Here is a 22236-nt window from a genome sequence, read left to right on the forward strand (position 1 = left end):
ACGAGATTGACAGGAAGTCCGTAGTGTTGGTACAAATACTATAGTTTTGTGTCTCTGTTTTTTCTTTTATCCTTTTTTTCTTTTTTTAGGTATATAAATTTTGTATATAAACTTAGTATACATGTTGGAAATTATATTATAATAAGCCCTGTAATGTAATATGACAATGTATGCATGTTGTTGTTTAGTCGTGTCCGACTCTTCATGACCCCATGGACCAGAGCACGCCAGGCACTTCTGTCTTCCACTGCCTCCCGCAGTTTGGTCAGACTCATGTTTGTAGCTTCGAAGACACTATCCAACCATCTCGTCCTCTGTCGTCCCCTTCTCCTTGTGCCCTCCATCTTTCCCAACATCAGGGTCTTTTCCAGGGAGTCTTCTCTTCTCATGAGGTGGCCAAAGTATTGGAGCCTCAGCTTCACAATCTGTCCTTCCAGTGAGCACTCAGGGCTGATTTCCTTCAGAATGGATAGGTTTGATCTTCTTGCAGTCTATGGGACTCTCAAGAGTCTCCTCCAGCACCATAATTCAAAAGCATCAATTCTTCGGTGATCAGCCTTCTTTATGGTCCAGCTCTCACTTCCATACATCACTACTGGGAAAACCATGGCTTTATCTATGCGGACCTTTGTTGGTAAGGTGATGTCTCTGCTTTTTAAGATTCTGTCTAGGTTTGCCATCACCTTTCTCCCAAGAAGCAGGAGTCTTTTAATTTTGTGACTGCTGTCACCATCTGCAGTGATCGTGGAGCCCAAGAAAGTAAAATCTCTCACTGCCTCCATTTCTTCCCCTTCTATTTGCCAGAAGGTGATGGGCCCAGTGGCCATGATCTTCGTTTTTTTGATGTTGAGCTTCAGACCATATTTTGCACTCTCCTCTTTCACCCTCATTAATAGGTTCTTTAATTCCTCCTCACTTTCTGCCATCAAGGTTGTGTCATCTGCATATCTGAGGTTGTTGATATTTCTTCCGGCGATCTTAATTCCGGCTTGGGATTCATCCAGCCCAGCCTTTCGCATGATGAATTCTGCATATAAGTTAAATAAGCAGGGAGACAATATACAGCCTTGCCGTACTCCTTTTCCAATTTTGAACCAATCAGTTGTTCCATATCCAGTTCTAACTGTAGCTTCTTGTCCCACATAGAGATTTCTCAGGAGACAGATGAGGTGATCAGGCACTCCCATTTCTTTAAGAACTTGCCATAGTTTGCTGTGGTCGACACAGTCAAAGGCTTTTGCATAGTCAATGAAGCAGAAGTAGATGTCTTTCTGGAACTCTCTAGCTTTCTCCATAATCCAGCGCATGTTTGCAATTTGGTCTCTGGTTCCTCTGACTCTTCTAAATCCAGCTTGCACTTCTGGGAGTTCTCAGTCCACATACTGCTTAAGCCTGCATTGTATAATTTTAAGCATAACCTTGCTAGCGTGTGAAATGAGTGCAATTATGCGGTAGTTGGAGCATTCTTTGGCACTTCCCTTCTTTGGGATTTGGATGTAGACTGATCTTCTCCAATCCTCTGGCCACTGCTGAGTTTTCCAAATTTGCTGGCATATTGAGTGTAGCACCTTAACAGCATCATCTTTTAAAATTTTAAATAGTTCAGCTGGAATACCATCACTTCCACTGGCCTTGTTATTTGCAGTGCTTTCTAAGGCCCATTTGACTTCACTCTCCAGGATGTCTGGCTCAAGGTCAGCAACCCCACTACCTGGGGTGTACGAGACATCCATATATTTCTGGTATAATTCCTCTGTGTATTCTTGCCACCTCTTCTTGATGTCTTCTGCTTCTGTTAGGTCCTTACCACTTTTGTCCTTTATTATGGCAATCTTTGAACGAAATGTTCGTTTCATATCTCCAATTTTCTTGAACAGATCTCTGGTTCTTCCCATTCTGTTGTTTTCCTCTATTTCTTTGCATTGCTCGTTTAAGAAGGCCTTCTTATCTCTCCTTGCTATTTTTTGGAAATCCGCATTCAATTTCCTGTATCTTTCTCTATCTCCCTCGCATTTTGCTTGCCTTCTCTCCCCCGCTATTTGTAAGGCCTCATTAGACACCCACTTTGCTTTCTTGCATTTCCTTTTCATTGGGATGGTTTTCGTTGCTGCCTCCTATATAATGTTGCGAGCCTCCATCCATAGTTCTTCAGGCACTCTGTCTAGCAAATCTAAATCCTTAAACTTGTTCCTCACTTCCACTGTGTATTCATAAGGGATTTGATTTAGATTGTATCTTACCGGCCCAGTGGTTTTTCCTACTTTCTTCAGTTTAAGCTTGAATTTTGCTATAAGAAGCTGATGATCTGAGCCACAGTCAGCTCCAGGTCTTGTTTTTGCTGACTGTATTGAGCTTCTCCATCTTTGGCTGCAGAGAATATAATCAATCTGATTTTGATGCTGCCCATCTGGTGATGTCCACGTGTAGAGTCGTCTCTTGTGTTGTTGGAAAAGCGTGTTTGTGATGACCAGCTTGTTCTCTTGGCAGAACTCTATTAGCCTTTGCCCTGCTTCATTTTGCTCTCCAAGGCCAAACTTGCCAGTTGTTCCTTTTATCTCTTGATTCCCTACTTTAGCATTTCAAGCCCCTATAATGAGAAGAACCATCCTTCTTTGGTGTCACTTCTATAAGGTGTTGTAAGTCTTCATAGAATTGGTCAATTTCAGTTTCTTCAGCACCAGTAGTTGGTGCATAAACTTGGATGACTGTTATGTTAAAAGGTCTGCCTTGGATTCGTATCGAGATCATTCTATCATTTTTGAGATTGCATCCCAGTACTGCTTTCGCCACTCTTTTGTTGACTATGAGGGCCACTCCATTTCTTTTGCGGGTTTCTTGCCCACAGTAGTAGATATGATGGTCATCCGAACTGAATTCGCTCATTCCCGTCCATTTTAGTTCACTGATGCCCAGGATGTCAATATTTATTCTTGCCATCTCATTTTTGACCACATCCAACTTACCCAGGTTCATGGTTCTTACATTCCAGGTTCCTATGCAATATTTTTCTTTACAGCATTGGACTTTCCTTTCGCTTCCAGGCATATCCGCAACTGAACGTCCTTTCGGCTTTAGCCCAGCCGCTTCATCAGCTCTGGATCTACTTGTACTTGTCCTCCGCTCTTCCCCAGTAGCATGTTGGACGCCTTCCGACCTGAGGGGCTCATCTTCCAGCGTCATAACTCTTATATGCCTGTTGTCTTTGTCCATGGAGTTTTCTTGGCAGGGATACTGGAGTGGCTTGCCGGTTCCTCCTCCAGGTGGATCACGTTTGGTCAAAACTCTCCACTATGACCTGTTCATCTTGGGTGCCCTGCTCGGCATAGTTCATAGCTTCTCTGAGTTCTTCAAGCCCCTTCGCCACGGCAAGGCAGTGATCCATGAAGGGGATGTATGCATATGTAACATTAATAAATAAATAAATAAATAAAAAAGGGGGGGGAATTTGCATGTCCCTTAGTGCAAGAGCCTGCCATCTAGGAAGCAGAGAACATTGGGTGAGGTTCCAAGCAAGCGAAACACCCACCCACATCAAGGGCAAAAGTCCTAAAGAAGTTAAGATGGGGAGAACAGGGGGAGAATCTGCCAATCAAATCACCTTCTCGCCGCCGGAAGTTCTTCTTGTCCTGGATGGCATCTGTTAGCGTGGCCATCATTTCCTGCTGTTTGAGGGAGAGGATGCCCAAGCCTTTCACCAGGCCAGCCAGCCCATAAGCGGCTCCTTTCCGTTCGGCGTACTTATCGGACTCCAGCAGCAGCTGCAGCAACTTCTGGATCATCCCTCCTGCATCCTCCTTGATGGCAGGCACCAGGGGCGGCAAGCAGCTGGCCACAGACTCCTGGACCTACAGGGATCACCGTGACAAGAATGCAATTCAAGCAAAAGTTACCCTGGGCTGACTCAGGGGCCAGTCATAGAAAGTGAATTTGGTAAAAGGTAAAGGACCCCTGGATGGTTAAGTCCAGGCAAAGGTGACTATGGGGTCGCTTTCAGGCAGAGGGAGCCGGCGTTTGTCCACAGACAGCTTTCCCGGTCATGTGGCCAGCATGGCTAAACTGCTTCTGGTGCAACGGAACACTGTGACGGAAACCAGAGCGCATGGAAACGCCATTTACCTCCCCACCGCAGCGGTATCTATTTCTCTACTTGCACTGGTCTGCTCTCGAACTGCTAGGTTGGCAGGAGCTCGCCCTGTTATGGGGATTTGAACTGCCAACCTTCTGATCAGCAAGCCCAAGAGGCTCAGTGGTTTAGACCACAACACCACCTGCATCCCAGTGAATTTGGTATGATTAGGCAGGTGGATAATTTGCTCCCTAATGGAATATAATGCGCTTTTTATTACTGTCCCCCATTGTTTAAAACACACTTTTATAACTGACCCTAATTAAGGCAGGCGTGTTTTTTAAAAAAAGATTTGACGCTCAGTCCACTTTAGCAAGGAAGGGCCATGACATAAACCAGGTAAAAGGGACACCGCTTCCTGGGTCTCCTGGAGCACCTGAACTGACCAATTGTGGTTAATATTAACTGCAGTCTGAAACAAGGCAACGCGAAACCAGTTAACGTCAACCTCAATTTGGAGAAAATAACACTGCAATGAAGCAAAAAGGGATGCAATAATCTTCAAATTTCACAGTATACTTGGGCACCATTCTATTGCTGCGTGTTTAATTGATTTGTTTCTCATGGTATGCCACTGCCCCCTGGTGAACTGCCTGCTGACTACTGAATTAACCAAACTACCAAAAGAGTCAAACCGAACCTAAAATGCAAAAACTGGTTCAGAGATCTCTTCTCAGTGTCTCGAACCCCCCCCCCAAAATCTCCTACCCTGCTTCCGTCTCCGCAAAAGTGGCAAGGAAAAGAGAAAGGGCTTACCTGTTGGGATGGAGTGGAAAGGGCTGCTATCAGTTTGGCAACGATCGGCTTGACTTTCGGATCGCTTTTGTCCAAATGTTTGGCCAGGGAGCCCATCAGAATGACGACACTCTGCCGGACGGCATCATAGCTGGCATCGTTTGGCGCGTCCTTCAGGAACTCCTCGAACACGGGCAGCAGGGAGTTGACACTGTCCTGAAAAGCCATAGGACACACACACAATGGCATTAACCGTGATTTCAAAGACCTGGACGCAATGGTGAGCTAGATGAACCAAAAGACCGAGTCAATATAAGGCCGTTTCCTTCCGATGTATCTTAATGCCTACCTTGCCATGGGTATTGAGCGCCGAGAGGGCTGCGTCCAGCATGCACTTCCGGACTTCGGGGTTGCGATCATTAAGGGCATCCGGTACAAAGAACTGGAAGAGAGGCTTCACCTGCGAACTGTCCAGGTGCTCCGAAAGCTTGTTCAGGGCCAACGCAATGCCACACCTGTAAAGGTAACATGGTAGCTATGGTTCTGAAGGGCCATGGTTCAGTGGCAGAGCAGCATGAAGGTCCCAGGTATTTCCAGGTAGGGCTGGGAATATCTCCTGCCTTAAACCTGGAGAGGCACGACCAGTTAAGTCAGTACTGAGCTAGACAGACTGACTCATCATATGGAAGCTTCTTGCGTTCCTATGCTTTTAAACCAGGGTTTAGGGCTGGGCAATATATCAATATTTCATCCAAAACCAGTTTGAAGTCCCTATTGTGATATTGGTTTCATAATTTTTCACCTGGCAATATGATGTCATGTGTGTATATATATAGCTAGTACTATCGTGCTAGGAGGAAGGCACACTTGGCAAATTCACACTGTGATCAGCTCCCGCCCAGAAACCAATGTCCCCATTGTGGAAGGACGTGTGGATCCAGAATTGGCCTCCACAGTCACTTACGGACTCATTGTTAAAACCGTGTTTATGGAAGACAATTTTACTCGGCTATGAGTGATCGCAAAAAGAAGAAGAAACTAGTACTATGCAAAAATCACAATGTAGGGAAAACCGTGAAGCCTGCCAGTGCTTCTACATAGCTTCAACTTTATTTCAGACACCGTGCTGTATCAAGTATATCACAATGTTTAGCTGGTGATATATCGCAATGTTGAAAACCAGATATTGCCCAGCCCTACTAGCTACCAGGTCAGGTAGGTAGCTGGGAATGGTAGTCAAAAAACAGCCGGAGGCGCAAGTTTGGGAAACCCCGATTTAAACTATTACGTTTACATCTCGCCTTATAACGTCAGAGGCCTGAAGCACCTCAGCTGGATAGAGAGAGTCAGAATTTTAATTTAAGTAAGGACTACCTGGCTTCCCACTGGTCGGGTGGAGATTCAGATATCACACGTCCCAGAGCATCCAAAACCGGTGGAGGCCTCTGTTCAAGAGAAACAGGCATTCCGTCAGAAAACCCAGCAAAGGAGCTTATAAAAGCTGAACACGGTAAAAATCCAGGTGCAAAACAAATAAGGGGGAGGGAAGGGGCAGGGACAGAAGCACACTGTGCTAGACTTAAGTTTCTCTATAAGACCAGGGCGTGGGGAACCTGTGGCCCTGTAGATGTGGCTGGACTCTGACTCAAGAGCTACCAGCCATGGTGTCAAGGGCGGCACACCTCTTGAGTACTGGATGATGGGAATCACAAGTGGGGAGAGCGCTGTTGTGCTTGGATCCTGTTTGCAGGCTTCCCACTGGGGCATCTGGTTGGCCACTGGGAGAACAGGATGCTAGACTGGATGAGCATTTGGCATTTGATCCAGCAGCCAGGCCCTTGCTGTGTTCTGTTGTGCTTTATTCCACAATGCTTTAAACCGTATTGCTCTCCCGACACCTGGTGCATGAACTACTATATTGCTTTATGTTCATCATTTGTCAGGTAACCGTGTCAGGAGAGCTGTCTCATTGGGGCATTTGATCGGCCAGTGGATGCTTGACTAGGTGGACCTTTGGCCTGACCCAGCATGCTCTTCGTATGCTCATTATCACAGAACGAGGACACTGAAGGGCCTATAAGACCTACATTGGCTCCCAGTACGTTTCCGAGCACAATTCAAAGCGTTGGTGCTGACCTTTAAAGCCCTAAACGGCCGCGGGCCGGTATACCTGAAGGAGCGTCTCCACCCCCATCGTTCAGCCTGGACATTGAGGTCCAGCTCCGAGGGCCTTCTGGAGGTTCCCTCACTGCGAGAAGTGAGGTTACAGGGAACCAGGCAAAGGGCCTTCTTGGTGGTGGCGCCCGCCCTGTGGAACGCCCTCCCACCAGATGTCAAGGAAATAAACAACTATCTGACTTTTAGAAGATATCTGAAGGCAGCCCTGTTTAGGGAAGTTTTTAATGTCTGATGTTTTATCATGTTTTTAATATTCTGTTGGGAGCTGCCCAGAGTGGCTGGGAAAACACAGCCAGATGGGAAGGGTATGTATGTATGTATGTATGTATATATATATATATATGTATGTATGTATGTACATATAAATAAATAAAACCACTGCTGCTACTACTACTACGGGGACACAGGTGGCACTGTGGGTTAAACCACAGAGCCTAGGGCTTGCCAATCAGAAGGTTGGCGGTTCGAATTCCCGCGACAGGGTGAGCTCCCGTTGCTCGGTCCCTGCTCCTGCCAACCTAGCAGTTCAAAAGCATGTCAAAGTGCAAGTAGATAAATAGGCGGGAAGGTAAACGGCGTTTCTGTGCGCGGCTCTGGTTCGCCAGAAGCGGCTTAGTCATGCTGGCCACATGACCCGGAAGCTGTATGCCAGCTCCCTTGGCCAATAAAGCGAGATGAGGCCCGCAACCCCAGAGTCGGTCACAACTGGACCTAATGGTCAGGGGTCCCTTTACCTTTACTACTACTACATTGCTGCCAGGTGAAAGCATGCAAGGATAGTACACAGGAATGTAGTTTGGGAGGAGGAGAGGTGTGGCCTAGGGAGGGTCCCGAGGACTGGATTCACAGACACCTAGAGGTCTCAGTGCCACAGCCTCTAAGCCAGAGGTTCCCCCCAATCTTGCTCTAGACCTCCCCCCAGTCCCTCATCACGAATGGCTTACATAGAGTTTCTCCTGATAGATCTCCATCAGTTTGGTCATGACGTCCCTCGTCTGGCTTCGATACTGCTCAACGCTCTTGGAAAGGGCCTCAGCACCAGCCTGGCGCACGGCTTCCTCGTAGTGGATGACATCTTTAATGAGGACCGAACAGATGTCAGGCTGCAACTCCAGACCCATCGACTCCCAAAGCCTATAAGAGACGAAAGCCAAAGGTCATCCTCCGGGTATAGAAGATCCACCCCGGTCTCATATCAGGCAGCGATGAGGGAAGTTTTCAGCAGGTACCGCATTCCACAACCAAGCTGCGACCAGTGAAAAAGCCTGCCTCTGCATCAAGGTGGGCCAATAATTGTTAGGCCCTGGCAAGACTTAGGAGGGTTCCATTTGTTAGGCAATACTCTGCAGAGGCAGTTTCCTATGTCCATTGGTCAAAGCACTTCCTCAGGTCCTGGTGGAGAAGCATCATCTGACATTTGAGCAATGTGCCTCTGGTGTAAAAAACAACAACAAGAGAATCTCTTTGGTGGGACAGCAAATTCTCACCTCTGGGCCAGCGTCCTGATTGCTTCTTCCTTGTCGAAATTCACCACCCAGAGACGGCGCAAAAGGTTCATCCCATTCTTCTCATCGCTGTCTGGCGTTGGCAGCACCAACTGCAGCTCCATCAAGCCCTGAAGATCAGAACAGGTCAAGTCAGTAGAAAGCCTTCCTCCCCAACCTCCTTGTATTCCAAAACTGCCATGAGAAGTGACGTCCCCTTTCCAGCATGCATTAAGGCTGTTCAGGTATTACTTTGCAGGCACACGGTGGCAGCAAAATTGGGAGGGTGTGCTGCGTTCCGAGGGCCAGGCATGAAGGCCCAGAGGGCCACATTAGGCCCCCAGGTCTGGGATTCCCTAACACAGCTCTACAAACGTATCTTCCTCCAGTGGTGGATGGGAAGCCACCTGTCCCCCCATCTCCTCCCCTGTGCTGGCTGGAAAGAGGTCCCGACTGACCCGGAGGGCTGCATCTCGGACATTCATGCACGGGGACTGAAGGGCTTGGAGTAACACATCCACTTCTTCCTGTTCTGCATAGGCACAGCCGTCCTCTCCACTGCTGCTGGCACACAGGGCGGTCAGGGCGTTGGAAGCCAAGACCTGACAAGAGGCAAGAGAGCTTAAAATCAGACAGCGAAGGAATATAATTGTTGCCATACAAATTCATAGGCACAAAGCCACCAAAGGGGTACAAAAAGAACATTAAAACACACTCTGAAAGAAATAAAAACTGATTCAACCAACTAAAAACCATGGAACCATCCATACATATCGGAACAACAACAAAGCAATTCCATCAGATATAAAATTGATATTCCATGAATGGCCGGGTTGCACCCTCAAGGGAAAGCACAAATGTTTTCAGCAGACACCTAAATATAATCTCATTAATGGCACCAAACTGGAAAATCCATGAGTGAATCAATCAATTGCATTCATAAACCATCTTTCCTCCAAGGAGTTCAAGGTAGCATCCATAGTTCCTCCCCTCTCAATTTTATCCCCACAATAACCCTGTGAGATAGGTTGGGGCTGAGAGACAGTGAGCCTCATGGCGGAGTGAGGATTTGAACCCCTGTCTCCCAAATCCTCGTCCAGCACTCTAACCACTGTGCAACACTGGCTCACAATGTACTCAGGCACTGCATAACATGTTAATACGGGCACTGTACAGAAAACCCGGAAGACAGTTAACATTAGAAGTATGGGAGCCGAATACAGGTTTAACAGGACCAACAAAGACCAGATAAAAAGAGCTACGGGGGCTCTGCTTCTGGTATGCGAGCTGTTGCTGTACTAGAATGGGTGGCCAGCTCACCTGTAAGCGTGGAGAGCCTGTCCCGATCACTTTACTCAAGAGCCGCAGCATCTCTGTGCGAGGCAGTAACTCGGGTCCGTTCTGACAGGTGACCGGGGGAAAGAGGGGCAAAAGAGAAACGCAAACACTTGTCATTTAAAAAAAGGCAACCGCCCAACCAATAATGAATAATCATCCTCATCATGCAATGAAGCTGGGGGATTTGGAATGGCACACAGAAGGTGAGCATTCTGTATTTTATGTACTTAACAAAATTTACATACTAGTCGATTTACTAAGTTGCTGTTATTATTTACACTTACCATATTTTTCTGTCAATAAGACAACGCCATGTATATTTTGGGGGACTCAGATTTAAGAAAATGGGGGAGATGTATCTGTGTGTAAGACGCCCCCTAATTTTTGACATTCTTTTTTAGGGGGGAAAACCTAGTCTTACACACAGAAATATACTGTATATGTTGCTTTTTCAAAGCGGCTTACAACAGAACAAAATGTGAATCGATACATCGCTAAAATAGCGGTTGAATACTAAAATGTAACACCCAAATCCAGCAAATACAGTGGTACCTTGGTTCTCAAACGGCTTGGCTCCCAAACGCCGCAAACCCATAACTGTTCTGGTTTGTGAACGTTTTACGGAAGCCCAACATCTGACACGGCTTCTGCTCGACTGCAGGAATCTCCTGCAGCCAATCGGAAGCTGCGCCTTGGTTTTCGAATGGTTTCAGGAGTCGAACCGACTCCCGGAACGGATTAAGTTCAAGAACCAAGGTACCACTGTAACTCTGTTCAGTTGCATTAATGTTACAACATTTTAAATTCATGTTGAAGTACTTCCTGTTCTTCTATGGATACAAGCTGTTGTATGTTGCATCTGGGGTCAGGAGAGGGAGGCGGCTCTCAAGACAAAGAGGCAGAGGAGGAGGGATGTGATGAGAAGGAAAGTATCTCAACACTTGCATCAGCTTTGTTCGGCTGTGCATTTTCAGCTTCGTTTGAACCTCCGGGGGGGGGGGGCACGTCTGTCTGCCACCAAGTAAAAATGGCAGCTTGCTTTCTGAAGATGGTGCAATCCCATGGAAAACACTGACCTCGTCCACCAGTAAACTCTGGCTGCTGGCAGATGATCTCAGCTGAGCATGGACCGTGATCGTCTGCAGAGCCTTGACCAAGAGCTCCTCCTTCTCTTCACTGTCGTTGGGAGTCTCCAGCAGCACCATTTTGAGGAGAGGGAAGACTAAGGAAAAGGCTGGGGCCGTTAATGGCACGGGACCTGCAACAGGCAGAAAAGAAGAGGGGAGATACAGACGCAGAAGGACATGCCCATACAGGCCAACGTCAGCCATTGACAGAATAGATCTGCTGAAATCAATGGGCGTGGCTGACTTGTTGGGGGTGCAACAGCAGTGATCATTCAGTTCATAACTTAAAGAGTTAATTCTGTTCTCAGTAGAGAGCCAGTGTGGTGTAGTGGTTAAGACTCGTAAACTGGTGAACTGGGTTCGCTTCCCCGCTCCTCCACATGCAGCTGCTGGGTGACCTTGGGCTAGTCACACTTCTCTGAAGTCTCTCAGCCTCACTCACCTCACAGAGTGTTTGTTGTGGGGGAGGAAGGGAAAGGAGAATGTTAGCCGCTTTGAGACTCCTTCGGGTAGTGATAAAGCGGGATATCAAATCCAAACTCTTCTTCTTCTTCTTCGAGTCAGCTGCTCGGGGAGGAGGGGGGGAGGCACTGCTTAGCAACCAAATCAGGTGGGGAAAAATCAGAAGCGGGTCCTCACCTGCCTCTCCCTTGCTCATCCGGACAGGCACAGTGTGCGTGTGCAACAAGGTCACCACTCTGGTCACAGCAGTGGGCAGGTCCTCTTGGCACCAGGATTCGTCCAAAACACACTCAGGCTTTATCATCCTCAAGGTCACGTGGCTCACTACAGTACCTGGGGAAAGGGGTGAAGGGAGTTGTAAGTCCAGCACCAAAATTGAGGAGGGGGGAAGGCACCCTTGCTGGCTACCCCAATCTATGTTTGTTTGTATTTTTGCAGATTTATGCTACAAAAGCTTAACTTATCTGAGTTTTCCCCCATCATAGAGATAGATAGATAGATAGATAGATAGATAGATAGATAGATAGATAGATATAAACACACACAAAGCAGAACACTAACCAAAAGTCTTCAACCGATCAGGCATCACACAGGATGCCAAAGAAAGGAAAGGGGTCTTAATCCTTGGAGCCGCCAGAGGGGACTTCAGCAGAGGCAGGAAGAAGCCTATGAGACTGGGGATGTACTGGGAGAGACCAGGGGGGTTCCTCTTTAGAACAGCATCCAGGAGACCCAGCATTGATTCCAGTTCATTGTCAAGCTGCAATAGAACACTGCGGTGGTTACTGGCGAAAGGCAATCTTGAAAGAAGCAGCCAAGCTTTGGACTAACACACCCACACACCCACACTCTGTATTTTCTTCCTTTATCAATATTCTCAGCACAGTAAGAGGGGGAAAGGGACTTGCTGACCCAGAAACAGATGGCATGACAATACTGGACCACAGCAGCAGCTGGTGAGCAGTGGATATGGTGGGGAGGTTGATCTGCTAATGGGAGATGGAGGGGGTGGTCTTTAGAGACAGAGTCAAGAGGGTCCTCAGAAGCAACAGGTAACAATTTGTTGACATATGCTCTGAACAGGCTAGGCTACCCTCTTTTGTGTGATCCAGCCTACATTATTTTTTAAATTTAATTTAATTTAATTTATTAAAACAACAACCACCACCACCGGCCAGGAAGCAAACATTGCCCTTGAGTGTGGAAATGTGCCAGTTCAGAAGAGAGACCCTATTCCTGTTGTAATTTCAAGGTCTCTCCCCAGCCCCTCTCATCTCAATGCTGGAAGGGAGACATCTCATGTGCTCAGATCCTGCTTGTGGGTTTCCCATGTGACCGGAATTTTTATAAAGGTGGTGGTGGGGTTTCGTTTCCAGTTAAACGGGACACTGCACCCCCAGACCAACCGCCCAAATCGACACCATTCCAACTTCATTTTACTCAGGGAAAAGATGGCTACCGAAGGGGGGGACTTGGGAAACTGGTAAAAGACAGCCATAATCCCTGAAACCTGGGATCACGTACACAGCAGCCTCTTACATAAGAGATAATCACTGGCATCCTGGCAAATGGGTGCCAGACAGGTAGTCATCCTGCAGACAATAGCAAACCACCCAGGAACGGATTAGGTTCTGGGTCAGGACAAAGAAGTGTGATTACCTGAGCAGGAAAGAGCAGGAACTTGTAAATACTTCCATTGTTATCACTTGATGAGTGTAAAGTGGAGGGCAAGGGAGGGTTGGGGGCAAGAAAACCCCTCCCCCTTTGTGACATATGTATGATGTATCTGTGATGCGTGCATGAAGCTTCACCAAAGGGGTTTGTGGGAAAAGGAGAAGCTTATAAAAGAAGGGGCACCCTTTTGTTCGGTGCTTCTTCCATGTGGTGGGTGGAAGTCCTGTTGCAACAGTCTTTTGAATAAAGATCAGGCCTACAGGCTGCTGTTTGGCTCCTATATACACTGAGGTCCAGAGCTGAGGGCCTTCTGGCGGTTCCCTCACTGCGAGAAGTCAAGTTACAGGGAACCGGGCAGAGGGCCTTCTCGGTAGTGGCACCCACCCTGTGGAATGCCCTCCCACCAGATGTCAAGGAGAAGAACAACTACCAGACTTTTAGAAGACATCTGAAGGCAGCCCTGTTTAGGGAAGCTTTTAATGTTTCAACAGACCACTGTATTTTAATACTTTGTTGGAAGCCACCCAAGGTGGCTGGGGAGACCCAGCCAGATGGCGGGGTATAAATAAATTATTATTATTATTACTACTACTACTACTACTGCTGCTGCTGCTACTACATTTCTGGCTGGTGTCTTTTTTGACAATGCAAGTGAGCCCAATGATTTTCCTATAACACCCACAGGTATCTGGCTGGCCGCTGCGAGAACACGATGGGCCTATGGCCTGATCCAGCAGGCTCCTCTTCTGTTCTTAACATTAGGCCCAGCTATAGCTTACCTCTTTCAACTGCTTCCTGGTCTGAGATTCCTTTTCCAGCTGGGCATTCAGCATTTCCTTCTGCTTGCTGGTTAGCTGGATCTCCTCCTTTATCCCCTTCTTCTTCTTAATCTCCTGCAGAAGAGAAAACCATCTTTTTGGTTATAACGGGGAAGCGGGCGGCAGCATTCCCTCCAAAGGAAGCAGCTTCAGCAGTTCAAAGACAATGAACAACATGATGGGAGAGAAAATGAGGGTGAATTGGGAGTTGTGCCCAGAGACAGACAAGCTCAGTACGACAGCAGCAAGAAAGGAAAAAAAGACACCTAGCTCTATGCAATCTGACTTAGTTTATCACAGGTTGCTCATCAAATGCTACCAAAAAAGGTCTTGATGCAACTTAAAACTATTCAGTCTTCTTTTTATCTTCATTTTCATTCCCCTTCTCTCCCAGAAACTCAGGGAGCTTTACATGGGATGCTTTCCCTGTTATCCCCTGAGAGGTGGCTCATCAGGCTGAGAAAACGTGAGTGTTCCAAAAAAAACCCTGCAGAACTGAGTGAAGATGTGAAATCCAACTTTCCTCCAGTCCATGCCTGAGTCATTTAGGGCTTTAATAATAATACAGTCATACCTTGGTTCTTTTTTTTAAAAAAAATATATTATTATTATTTTTTGCATACAAAATTTTTTAAGACATACCACACAAATTATTATACATATGTCCTTGTTTGGACTTCCCTCAGCATCTCTGATAGCCTTCCGTCTTGATTATTTCTCCTGCAATTCTTAACTTAATATTGCCTTTACCTTTTCTAACAAATCATTTCTCCATTTTTACAATATTTTCCATTTTTACAATATTTCTTAAATTACTCCTCACAGAACTGTTTGTAGTCCTACCTTGGTTTTTGAATGTAATCCGAGGAGTCCATTCAACGTCCGAAATGTTCGAAAACCATGGTGCGGCTTCCGATTGGCTGCAGGAGCTTCCTGCACTCAAGTGGAAGCTGCGTCGGATGTTTGGCTTCCAAAAAACGTCCCAAAACCGGAACACTTACTTCCAGGTTTTTGGCATTTGGAAGCCAAAATGTATGAGTACCAAGGCGTTTGAGAACCAAGGTATGACTGTAATATAGAAGAAGAAGAAGGAGGAGGAGGAGGAGCAGCAGCAGCAGCTGCACTCTGGGCAGCTTACAGCATATATAAAAACATAATAAAACATCAAACATTAACAAACATTAAATGCTAAGGGGAGCTACCAGTCCAGTTGCTTTAAAACAGGGCTTATATTAGACCTAAATATGGCATTATCCCCCATGCAAGACCTCACCTCCTTCAGCTCCAGTTCAATGATCTGCTCCTTGAAAGAATAAGCTTTGTTTTCTCTCTTCATGTTGGCCTTTTTCAGGCTGTCTTGCTGAGCACTGAAGACAGCAAAGGGGAGAGACAGAGAGAGAGAGAGAGAGAGAGAGAGAGAGAGAGAGAGAGAGAGATTAGCACAATCCAGTGAAATCATCTCAGGTTATCAACTTCAATTACAGCTACCACAAAAGAACAGAAAACATTTAATATTTGTTATTTATTTAAACAAAAATTATATACGGTTTGATTGTGATAAAGACCACTCTAAGCATTTTACACAAACTATATATCTCTCTCTATATATACAACAGCTAAAAAGAGATTTTAAAAACTTATGAAAATCAACAATAAAGAGGGGGGGGGGTTCAGACACATGTAACTTCTACATGTTTGGACAGGCTTGCCTAAACAGAAACGTTTTAAGCAAGAACCAAAAAAGTACAGCAAAGGTGCATGCCTGATGTCAATACGCAGGGAGTTCCGAAGTTTAAGCATTGCTACACTAAAAGATTGATTTCTTACAAGTGCAGAACAGATATCAAGTTTCACTTGTAACAGTGCCAGTTCCACAGATCAAAGCGGTTCGTTAGTGGTGTTTGTTATACCACACACATTTCAAAGGGAAAGGTCATCGCTTAGTGGTCTGTGTACACAAGGTCCATAGGTTGGTGGCATACATGTCTTGATTAAAGAGATTTTTTCTCCTAAAAGTGCTATGAAACCTGGCATGGCCTGTCAAAAATAAGGAAGGCTGTAGCTCAATGGCAAAACATCTGCTTTGCATGAAGAAGGTCCCAGGTTCAATCCCCGGCATCTCCAGATAGGGTTGGCAAAAAGGTTCCCTGTCTGGAACAGGAGAGCCGCTGCCAGTCAGTGTAGACAACACTGAGCTAGATGGACCAATGGCCTGGCTCAGTATAAGGCAGCTTCCTGTATCCAAGTGCTCGTCCTCACCTGTGCAAGATGGACTTGTCATAAAGTTCCCCCTTCCGGGCATCTTCATGATAGCAAACTCCTCCTGGGTCACAAGACACAGCGCTGGGTTTTCTAGAAAGGTGGAGATGGTGCTGATGACCTGAGGGAGGACTTGGCTGGGAGAGAGGGCAGACAGCAGACCCACTGCATTCAGGGATGACTGTGAAACAAGGAAGGGGAGGGAAAACAGCCACTTGTCAAGTATTACAGCACTATCCCAGTAGTGATGTATGGAAATGAGAAATGGACTGATCGCCGAAGAATCGATGCTTTTGAATTATGGTGCTGGAGGAGACTCTTGAGAGTCCCATGGACTGCAAGAAGATCAAAACCTCGCCATTCTGAAGGAAATCAGCCCTGAGTGCTCACTGGAAGGACAGATCGTGAAGCTGAGGCTCCAATACTTTGGACACCTCATGAGAAGAGAAGACTCCCTGGAAAAGACCCTGATGTTGGGAAAGATGGAGAGCACAAGGAGAAGGGGACGACAGAGGATGAGATGGTTGGACAGTGTTCTCGAAGCTACTAACATGAGTCTGACCAAACTGCGGGAGGCAGTGGAAGACAGGGGTGCCTGGCGTGCTCTGGTCCATGGGGTCACAAAGAGTTGGACACGACTAAATGACTAAACAACAACATAATATTCTCTCAACACTTGGGGCTGATAGTCTTAATCCGCAGCACTCTTCACTGCATGCACCTGTGGTCGCTGTGTCCTTTTGCAGAAGGGAGAGAAGCAGCATCGGCAAGATTTTTCAACCCACAACCCCCAGGTCTAAAATCTTATCACACAAGGTCCATTAAGAAAGCATTTAGGAAGGGAGCACAGGTCAGTGGTAGAGCATCATCAACTCTGCAGGAGGGAAAGCCACAGGTCCAATCCCCGCCATTTCCAATTAAAATTTATAAGCAGCAGATCAAAAAAGAGACACTTTGCCTGCACCCCTAGGGAGCCTGTTCAGAGTGGACCAGGTGTGGGGAGAGCCTTGGGCCCCTAGGCCACATACAGCCCTCTAAACCTCTCTGGCTGACCCTCTACACCCACCTTGAGTAGCTTTGCCTGTCTGGAATGTGCCCTTGAACTCAGATTATGCCTCCTGCTGGGGGTGGGGTGGAAAAACTAGCTTACTGTTCTGCCTACCTTTGCCTCTAGCCCCCCCCCCCCCAGTAGGATGTAGCCCTTGAAAGGAAGCCAAGAAGGCAATGGAAAAAGTTCCCCCACCTCTGGAGAGTTGGCAGTACCAAAACTAAGTGGACCACAGTTTGTGTTGACTATGGCAGCTTCATCATCTCTTGGGCCAGGATGCCCTTGAAAACCTCTGCAGAAGAATCAAACCCAGTCACCTTATTCATGGGGCTCTGGGTGACGATCCGGTCAAAGATCTTTTCCAGGTACTTAGCGATGAAATCGACAGGGTCCAGTTTCATCTTGATCAGGAGGGCTGTCCAAAGGCCAGACTGCCCTGTTACTGAAAGGGAGATACAAGGAAGGAGGGAGGGAGGGAGGGAGAGACTTACAAGAGGCACAACAGACCCCACTTCCGTCACATACCCAACTGGTAAAATATATAATTAAATTTTCTGTTTTACATTTTAAAATACTAATTTTAAAATCCTCAAAATATCAAGGATTTCCCTTATTCTCTTTCCATGGTTCAATTTGCATATCATAGATCCCTGCATATTTTTACAAAAGCTAAACCATTCAGTATTCCGTTATTGCATCCATCAAAACTTATTTACACTGTTGAATGTATCTTAATGCTGCCAACGTTTTCATGTGTAAACAATTTCCCCCCATATATTCAACAAACGTTTTCCAATCTTTTCTAAAGTATGTTCTTCTTGTTCTCTTATTCTATATGTTAAGTCTGCAAGCTGCACATATTCTGTCAGCTTAAGTTGCCATTTTTCTTTAGTTGGGACCTCGCTCATTTTCCATATTGGGGCTAAACAAACACGGACCACAGTAGTAGCATACATAAATAACCTTTTTTGACACCTGGGAATTTCAGTCTGAATTATCCCCAAGGAAAAGGATTCTGGGTTTTTTTGGAAAAGAACTCCTAAATGTTTTTTTCAGTTCATTATGGATTACTTCCCAATACTCTTTTACCCTTTTACAAGTCCACCACATGTGAAAAAAAGTTCCCTCCACCTCTTTGCATCTCCAGCACTTACCTGATTCAGTCTTATTATACATATTAGCAAGCCTAAAGGTAAAGAGTAAAGGGGCCCCTGACCATTAGGTCCAGTCGTGGCCGACTCTGGGGTTGCAGTGCTCATCTTGCATTACTGGCTGAGGGAGCCGGCGTGCAGCTTCCAGGTCATGTGGCCAGCATGAGTAAGCCGCTTCTGGCGAACCAGAGCAGCGCACAGAAATGCCGTTTACCTTCCCGCTGGAGTGGTACCTATTTATCTACTTGCACTCTGACGTGCTTTCAAATTGCTAGGTTGGCAGGAGCAGGGACCGAGCAATGGGAGCTCACCCCGTCGCGGGGATTCGAACCGCCGACCTTCTGATCGGCAAGCCCTAGGCTCTGTGGTTTAACCCACAGCACCAGCCACATCCCCTCTTAGTAAGCCTACTCAGAGTTAAATACCATCTGTACCATTTTCATGTAGTTCTCCTTCAAAGAATAACATACTGGGAACTCCTTCAAAGAACAACATACTGGGAACTTTCCCCTCTCCTACTCACCTAGAGAAGGGTGATTGCTTACTAGCAACATTTCCAAGGCTAACTTTTCCTTCTCCTCAGGATCGCCCTCCAGCCCCGACACACACGAGATCATGCACAGCGTCTCCTGGAGGACACGAGGAGGGATGTAGGTCTTTCCTTGTTCCGACAGCTCTCCTGTCTCGGTGAGCAAGGCCTCGGTGGGCAGTACCTGACAAATCGTGAATATAAATGCAATAGTAAGACAAGTGCTGGAGTGTAGAGAGAGCAATGTTGATCAAAGTCTTGTAAAGCACAGCCGAATGCAGCAAGAGTCTGACTTCAGGATCAGGCTAAAAGGCCCATCCAGCCCAGGATCCTGTTCTCATAGTGCCCGGTCGGATGTCTGTGGGAAGCCTGCGACCCGACCTGAGTGCAACAGAAACACTTTCCCCCTCCTGTAGTTCCCATCAACTGGCAACTCCATTGAAGCTCAAAGTAGCTACTTGCAAAGAATAAAGTCAAATCTAAAACATCTTAATTGTACTTAATGGTGGCTAATGGATCTTTTAGATGTTTTATGTATTTAATATATCTGGATTATCAATGTTTTATGGATGGTTTTCTTTTTTTCTCTTTTACAGTCTTGTTGTCTAAATTATGCATATAAAGGCTGAATGAATGAATAGCCGATGTCTATGGGAAGTCTGCAAACCAGACCTGATTGCAACAAAAACAATCCCCTCTCTTGCACAATATTGCCAGAGTGCAAGGAAACGCCATTTACCTTCCTGCTGCAGCAGTACCTATTTATCTACTTGCACTGGCATGCTTTCGAACTGCTAGGTTGGCAGGAGCTGGGACAGAGCAATGGGAGCTCACTCTGTCACGGGGATTCGAACCGCCGACCTTCTGACTGGCAAGCCCAAGAGCGCCACCCGCATCCCCATGAAGTATGCTCCCTCTAGCAATGGAGACAGAATCTAGCCATCGTGGATATTAGCCTTATCCTCCATGAACCTCAGGATGGAGGGCTTTAAAAGGCTGGACCTCGTCCCAAAAGTTGTATGGACTTTACCTTGTGAGAACTGAGCACTACTTTCAGCTCTTCTAAGAGCCCATAAGCCAACTTGAACCCTCTGGGCAAAGACAGGAGCTTCCTCACAGTCTGCTGGCCGAGCCTTCGGACACCCCATGATCGGCTGAGGAGGACTGCAGCCAGGGCTTTGTGATATTGCCTGAAAGCAAGAAAAAAGGTAGAGGGGAAGGAGAGAGATAGGAGGGAGGAGAGCCATGTGCCGGGGCAGAGCATCTTCTTTCATGCAGAAGGTCCCATGTTCAATCTAGGGCTGGGAATGTCCCATCAGGAAACCCGGAGAGGCTGCTGCCAGTCAGTGTACACAGTACTGAGCTAGATGGGCCAATGGTCTGATTTGGTATGGGGAGGAGGCAAGCAGTCAACAACAGTGTGATCATGACCCAAAGCATACCAGCCTTTTGTGCAAAGTTATGGGGGCGCCCTCACCCTCAGAGGAAGGTTCAAGAGTTTGATGATAAGCAAGAGAAGGAGACCAAGCTATACGTACTGGACTTTAGCACCAGGTAGCCGATGCTCATGGTCCAAGAGGAGGCATTCTGTCAGCTGCAGAACCGTGCACATTGCTGTAGGAGGGGAGGAAAAACACAAAAGGTGTGGAAACCAGCCTTGTTGCATTCACCATCCTTGCAAGTAAATCACAATCCCACAAGCGTAAAGTCATTTCCCCAAGAGAATCAGCTTTCCTTTCAAAAAAAGCAACTTCTACAAAAGGTTTGCCTAAGATATTGTAGGTACAATATTCAAATAATTTAAAAACAAAAAAATTAAAAAAGAGGCACTTGGTTGATTTACATGTATTCTTTTATAGCAGCTTAGTTTTATCGTCATCATAAAGGACTGGATCGTTTGGATCCAATAAGTTTATGAAGAGATTGAGGATTTTTTTGTGATGTTCCAGAATAATATATTTCATGACAATGTACAACTTTACACTGTGTTTAATTTACTATGATGTTATCAGTATTCCCATATGTTTTCAGTTGATTTTTTCTTGCTAAAGATATTAACTAAAAAAGACATCTGATCCCAAAGAACAAAGAAACAAGAGAGGCAGAACTGTGCGTATTAAGCCTTTATCAGCAAAGACCTGGGCAACACAATCCATTGTGCAAGTGTACTAAGGAGAGATGCAAAAGTTAGTAGCCCATCTTCTTTGTCCACAAGGCAGACTAACCTGCCTCACTCAGCTTTGCCTACAAGCAGTAGAAGAGGAGAACATACAGTGCCCCAAAGCCCCAAAATACAGAAGCGTGTCCATCTTAGGAAACCCTTTTGCAAAACCTGAGGATGACCCCTTAAAGCAAAGGCATCCGGCTCACCTTCCTCTGATGCAGACTGCAGGAACTTCTCAGAAGTGAAAATCTGCTTTTTCTCATCCAGAACGAGGGGCCAGAAGCCACTCAGTTTGTTCTCTGGAGAGGAAAAGAAAGAGATTGTGGCCATGTAGATAACAAAAAGAAGAGGAGGCAACCAGCCCTACAGGCACTGCTTACATAAAGAAAGCTATACCCTATTATTTACTATATTTATATACCACTTAGCATGCAAGATCCTAAGTGACTTACTTACAATAAAACTTTATTTTTTCTATTAACACAGTACTATAAGCAAAAATAAAAACACACCGATAAAACCGATAAAAAACAAAGGGTTGTATCCAACACTGCACAAACAGCGTTCTGCTTGCATAATGGAATTTCCCCTTTTCCTTCTCCTCTTCCCCTGCCTGCCCCTAAAATCTGCTCCAACCACGGGAGAGGAGAGGGAAGTTCCGTTGTGCAAATGAAACAGCTGCGCTGGATACAACCCAAAACAACTAGTAAAATGAATGAAACACTGCAATGAATCTTCCAGGGCACATGGAATCATAGAATTGGAGAGGACCAATTACTGAGATGCAGGAATCTCAGGTGGCTGATCAGCAGCACCACACTTCCATAGACAGGGGGGAAATGGGTGGTGGGAGGGAGAATGGTCTGAGGCCATTGCAATCCAATGAGAGCCAATGTTGGTGTAGTGGTTAGTGTTGGACTAGGACCTAGAAGACCAGGGTTCGAATCCCCACTCAGCCATGAAGTTCCCTGGGTGACCTTGGGCCACAGCCACTGCCTGTCAGCCTAAACTACCAACCTCACAGGGTTGTTGTAGGGATTAAATGATGGCAGGGGAGAGAATTGTGTATGCCACCTTGAGCTCCTTGGAGAAAAAGATGGGAGAAAAATGCAACAACTATATAAATCCACAGGTGCAGAACGC

General features: G+C 46.3%; 1 protein-coding gene across 1 annotated transcript in view; it reads right to left on the minus strand.

The window, feature by feature from the left end:
* GCN1 (GCN1 activator of EIF2AK4) overlaps positions 1–22236 on the minus strand; it is a 66777-nt gene that overhangs the window by 31882 nt on the left and 12659 nt on the right. Inside the window, 20 exon segments of the mRNA XM_080986555.1 lie at positions 3599–3845; positions 4883–5077; positions 5211–5376; positions 6236–6306; positions 7984–8173; positions 8527–8654; positions 8982–9125; positions 9844–9924; positions 10938–11119; positions 11628–11783; positions 12012–12210; positions 13904–14017; positions 15216–15309; positions 16202–16236; positions 16239–16382; positions 17567–17691; positions 18924–19113; positions 19960–20119; positions 20468–20543; positions 21300–21392. Coding sequence (XP_080842681.1) covers positions 3599–3845; positions 4883–5077; positions 5211–5376; positions 6236–6306; positions 7984–8173; positions 8527–8654; positions 8982–9125; positions 9844–9924; positions 10938–11119; positions 11628–11783; positions 12012–12210; positions 13904–14017; positions 15216–15309; positions 16202–16236; positions 16239–16382; positions 17567–17691; positions 18924–19113; positions 19960–20119; positions 20468–20543; positions 21300–21392 — 2790 coding nt within the window.

The sequence above is a fragment of the Podarcis pityusensis genome, assembly GCF_964106645.2.
Source record: "Podarcis pityusensis genome assembly, chromosome: 16".
Classification (NCBI taxonomy): domain Eukaryota; kingdom Metazoa; phylum Chordata; class Lepidosauria; order Squamata; family Lacertidae; genus Podarcis; species Podarcis pityusensis.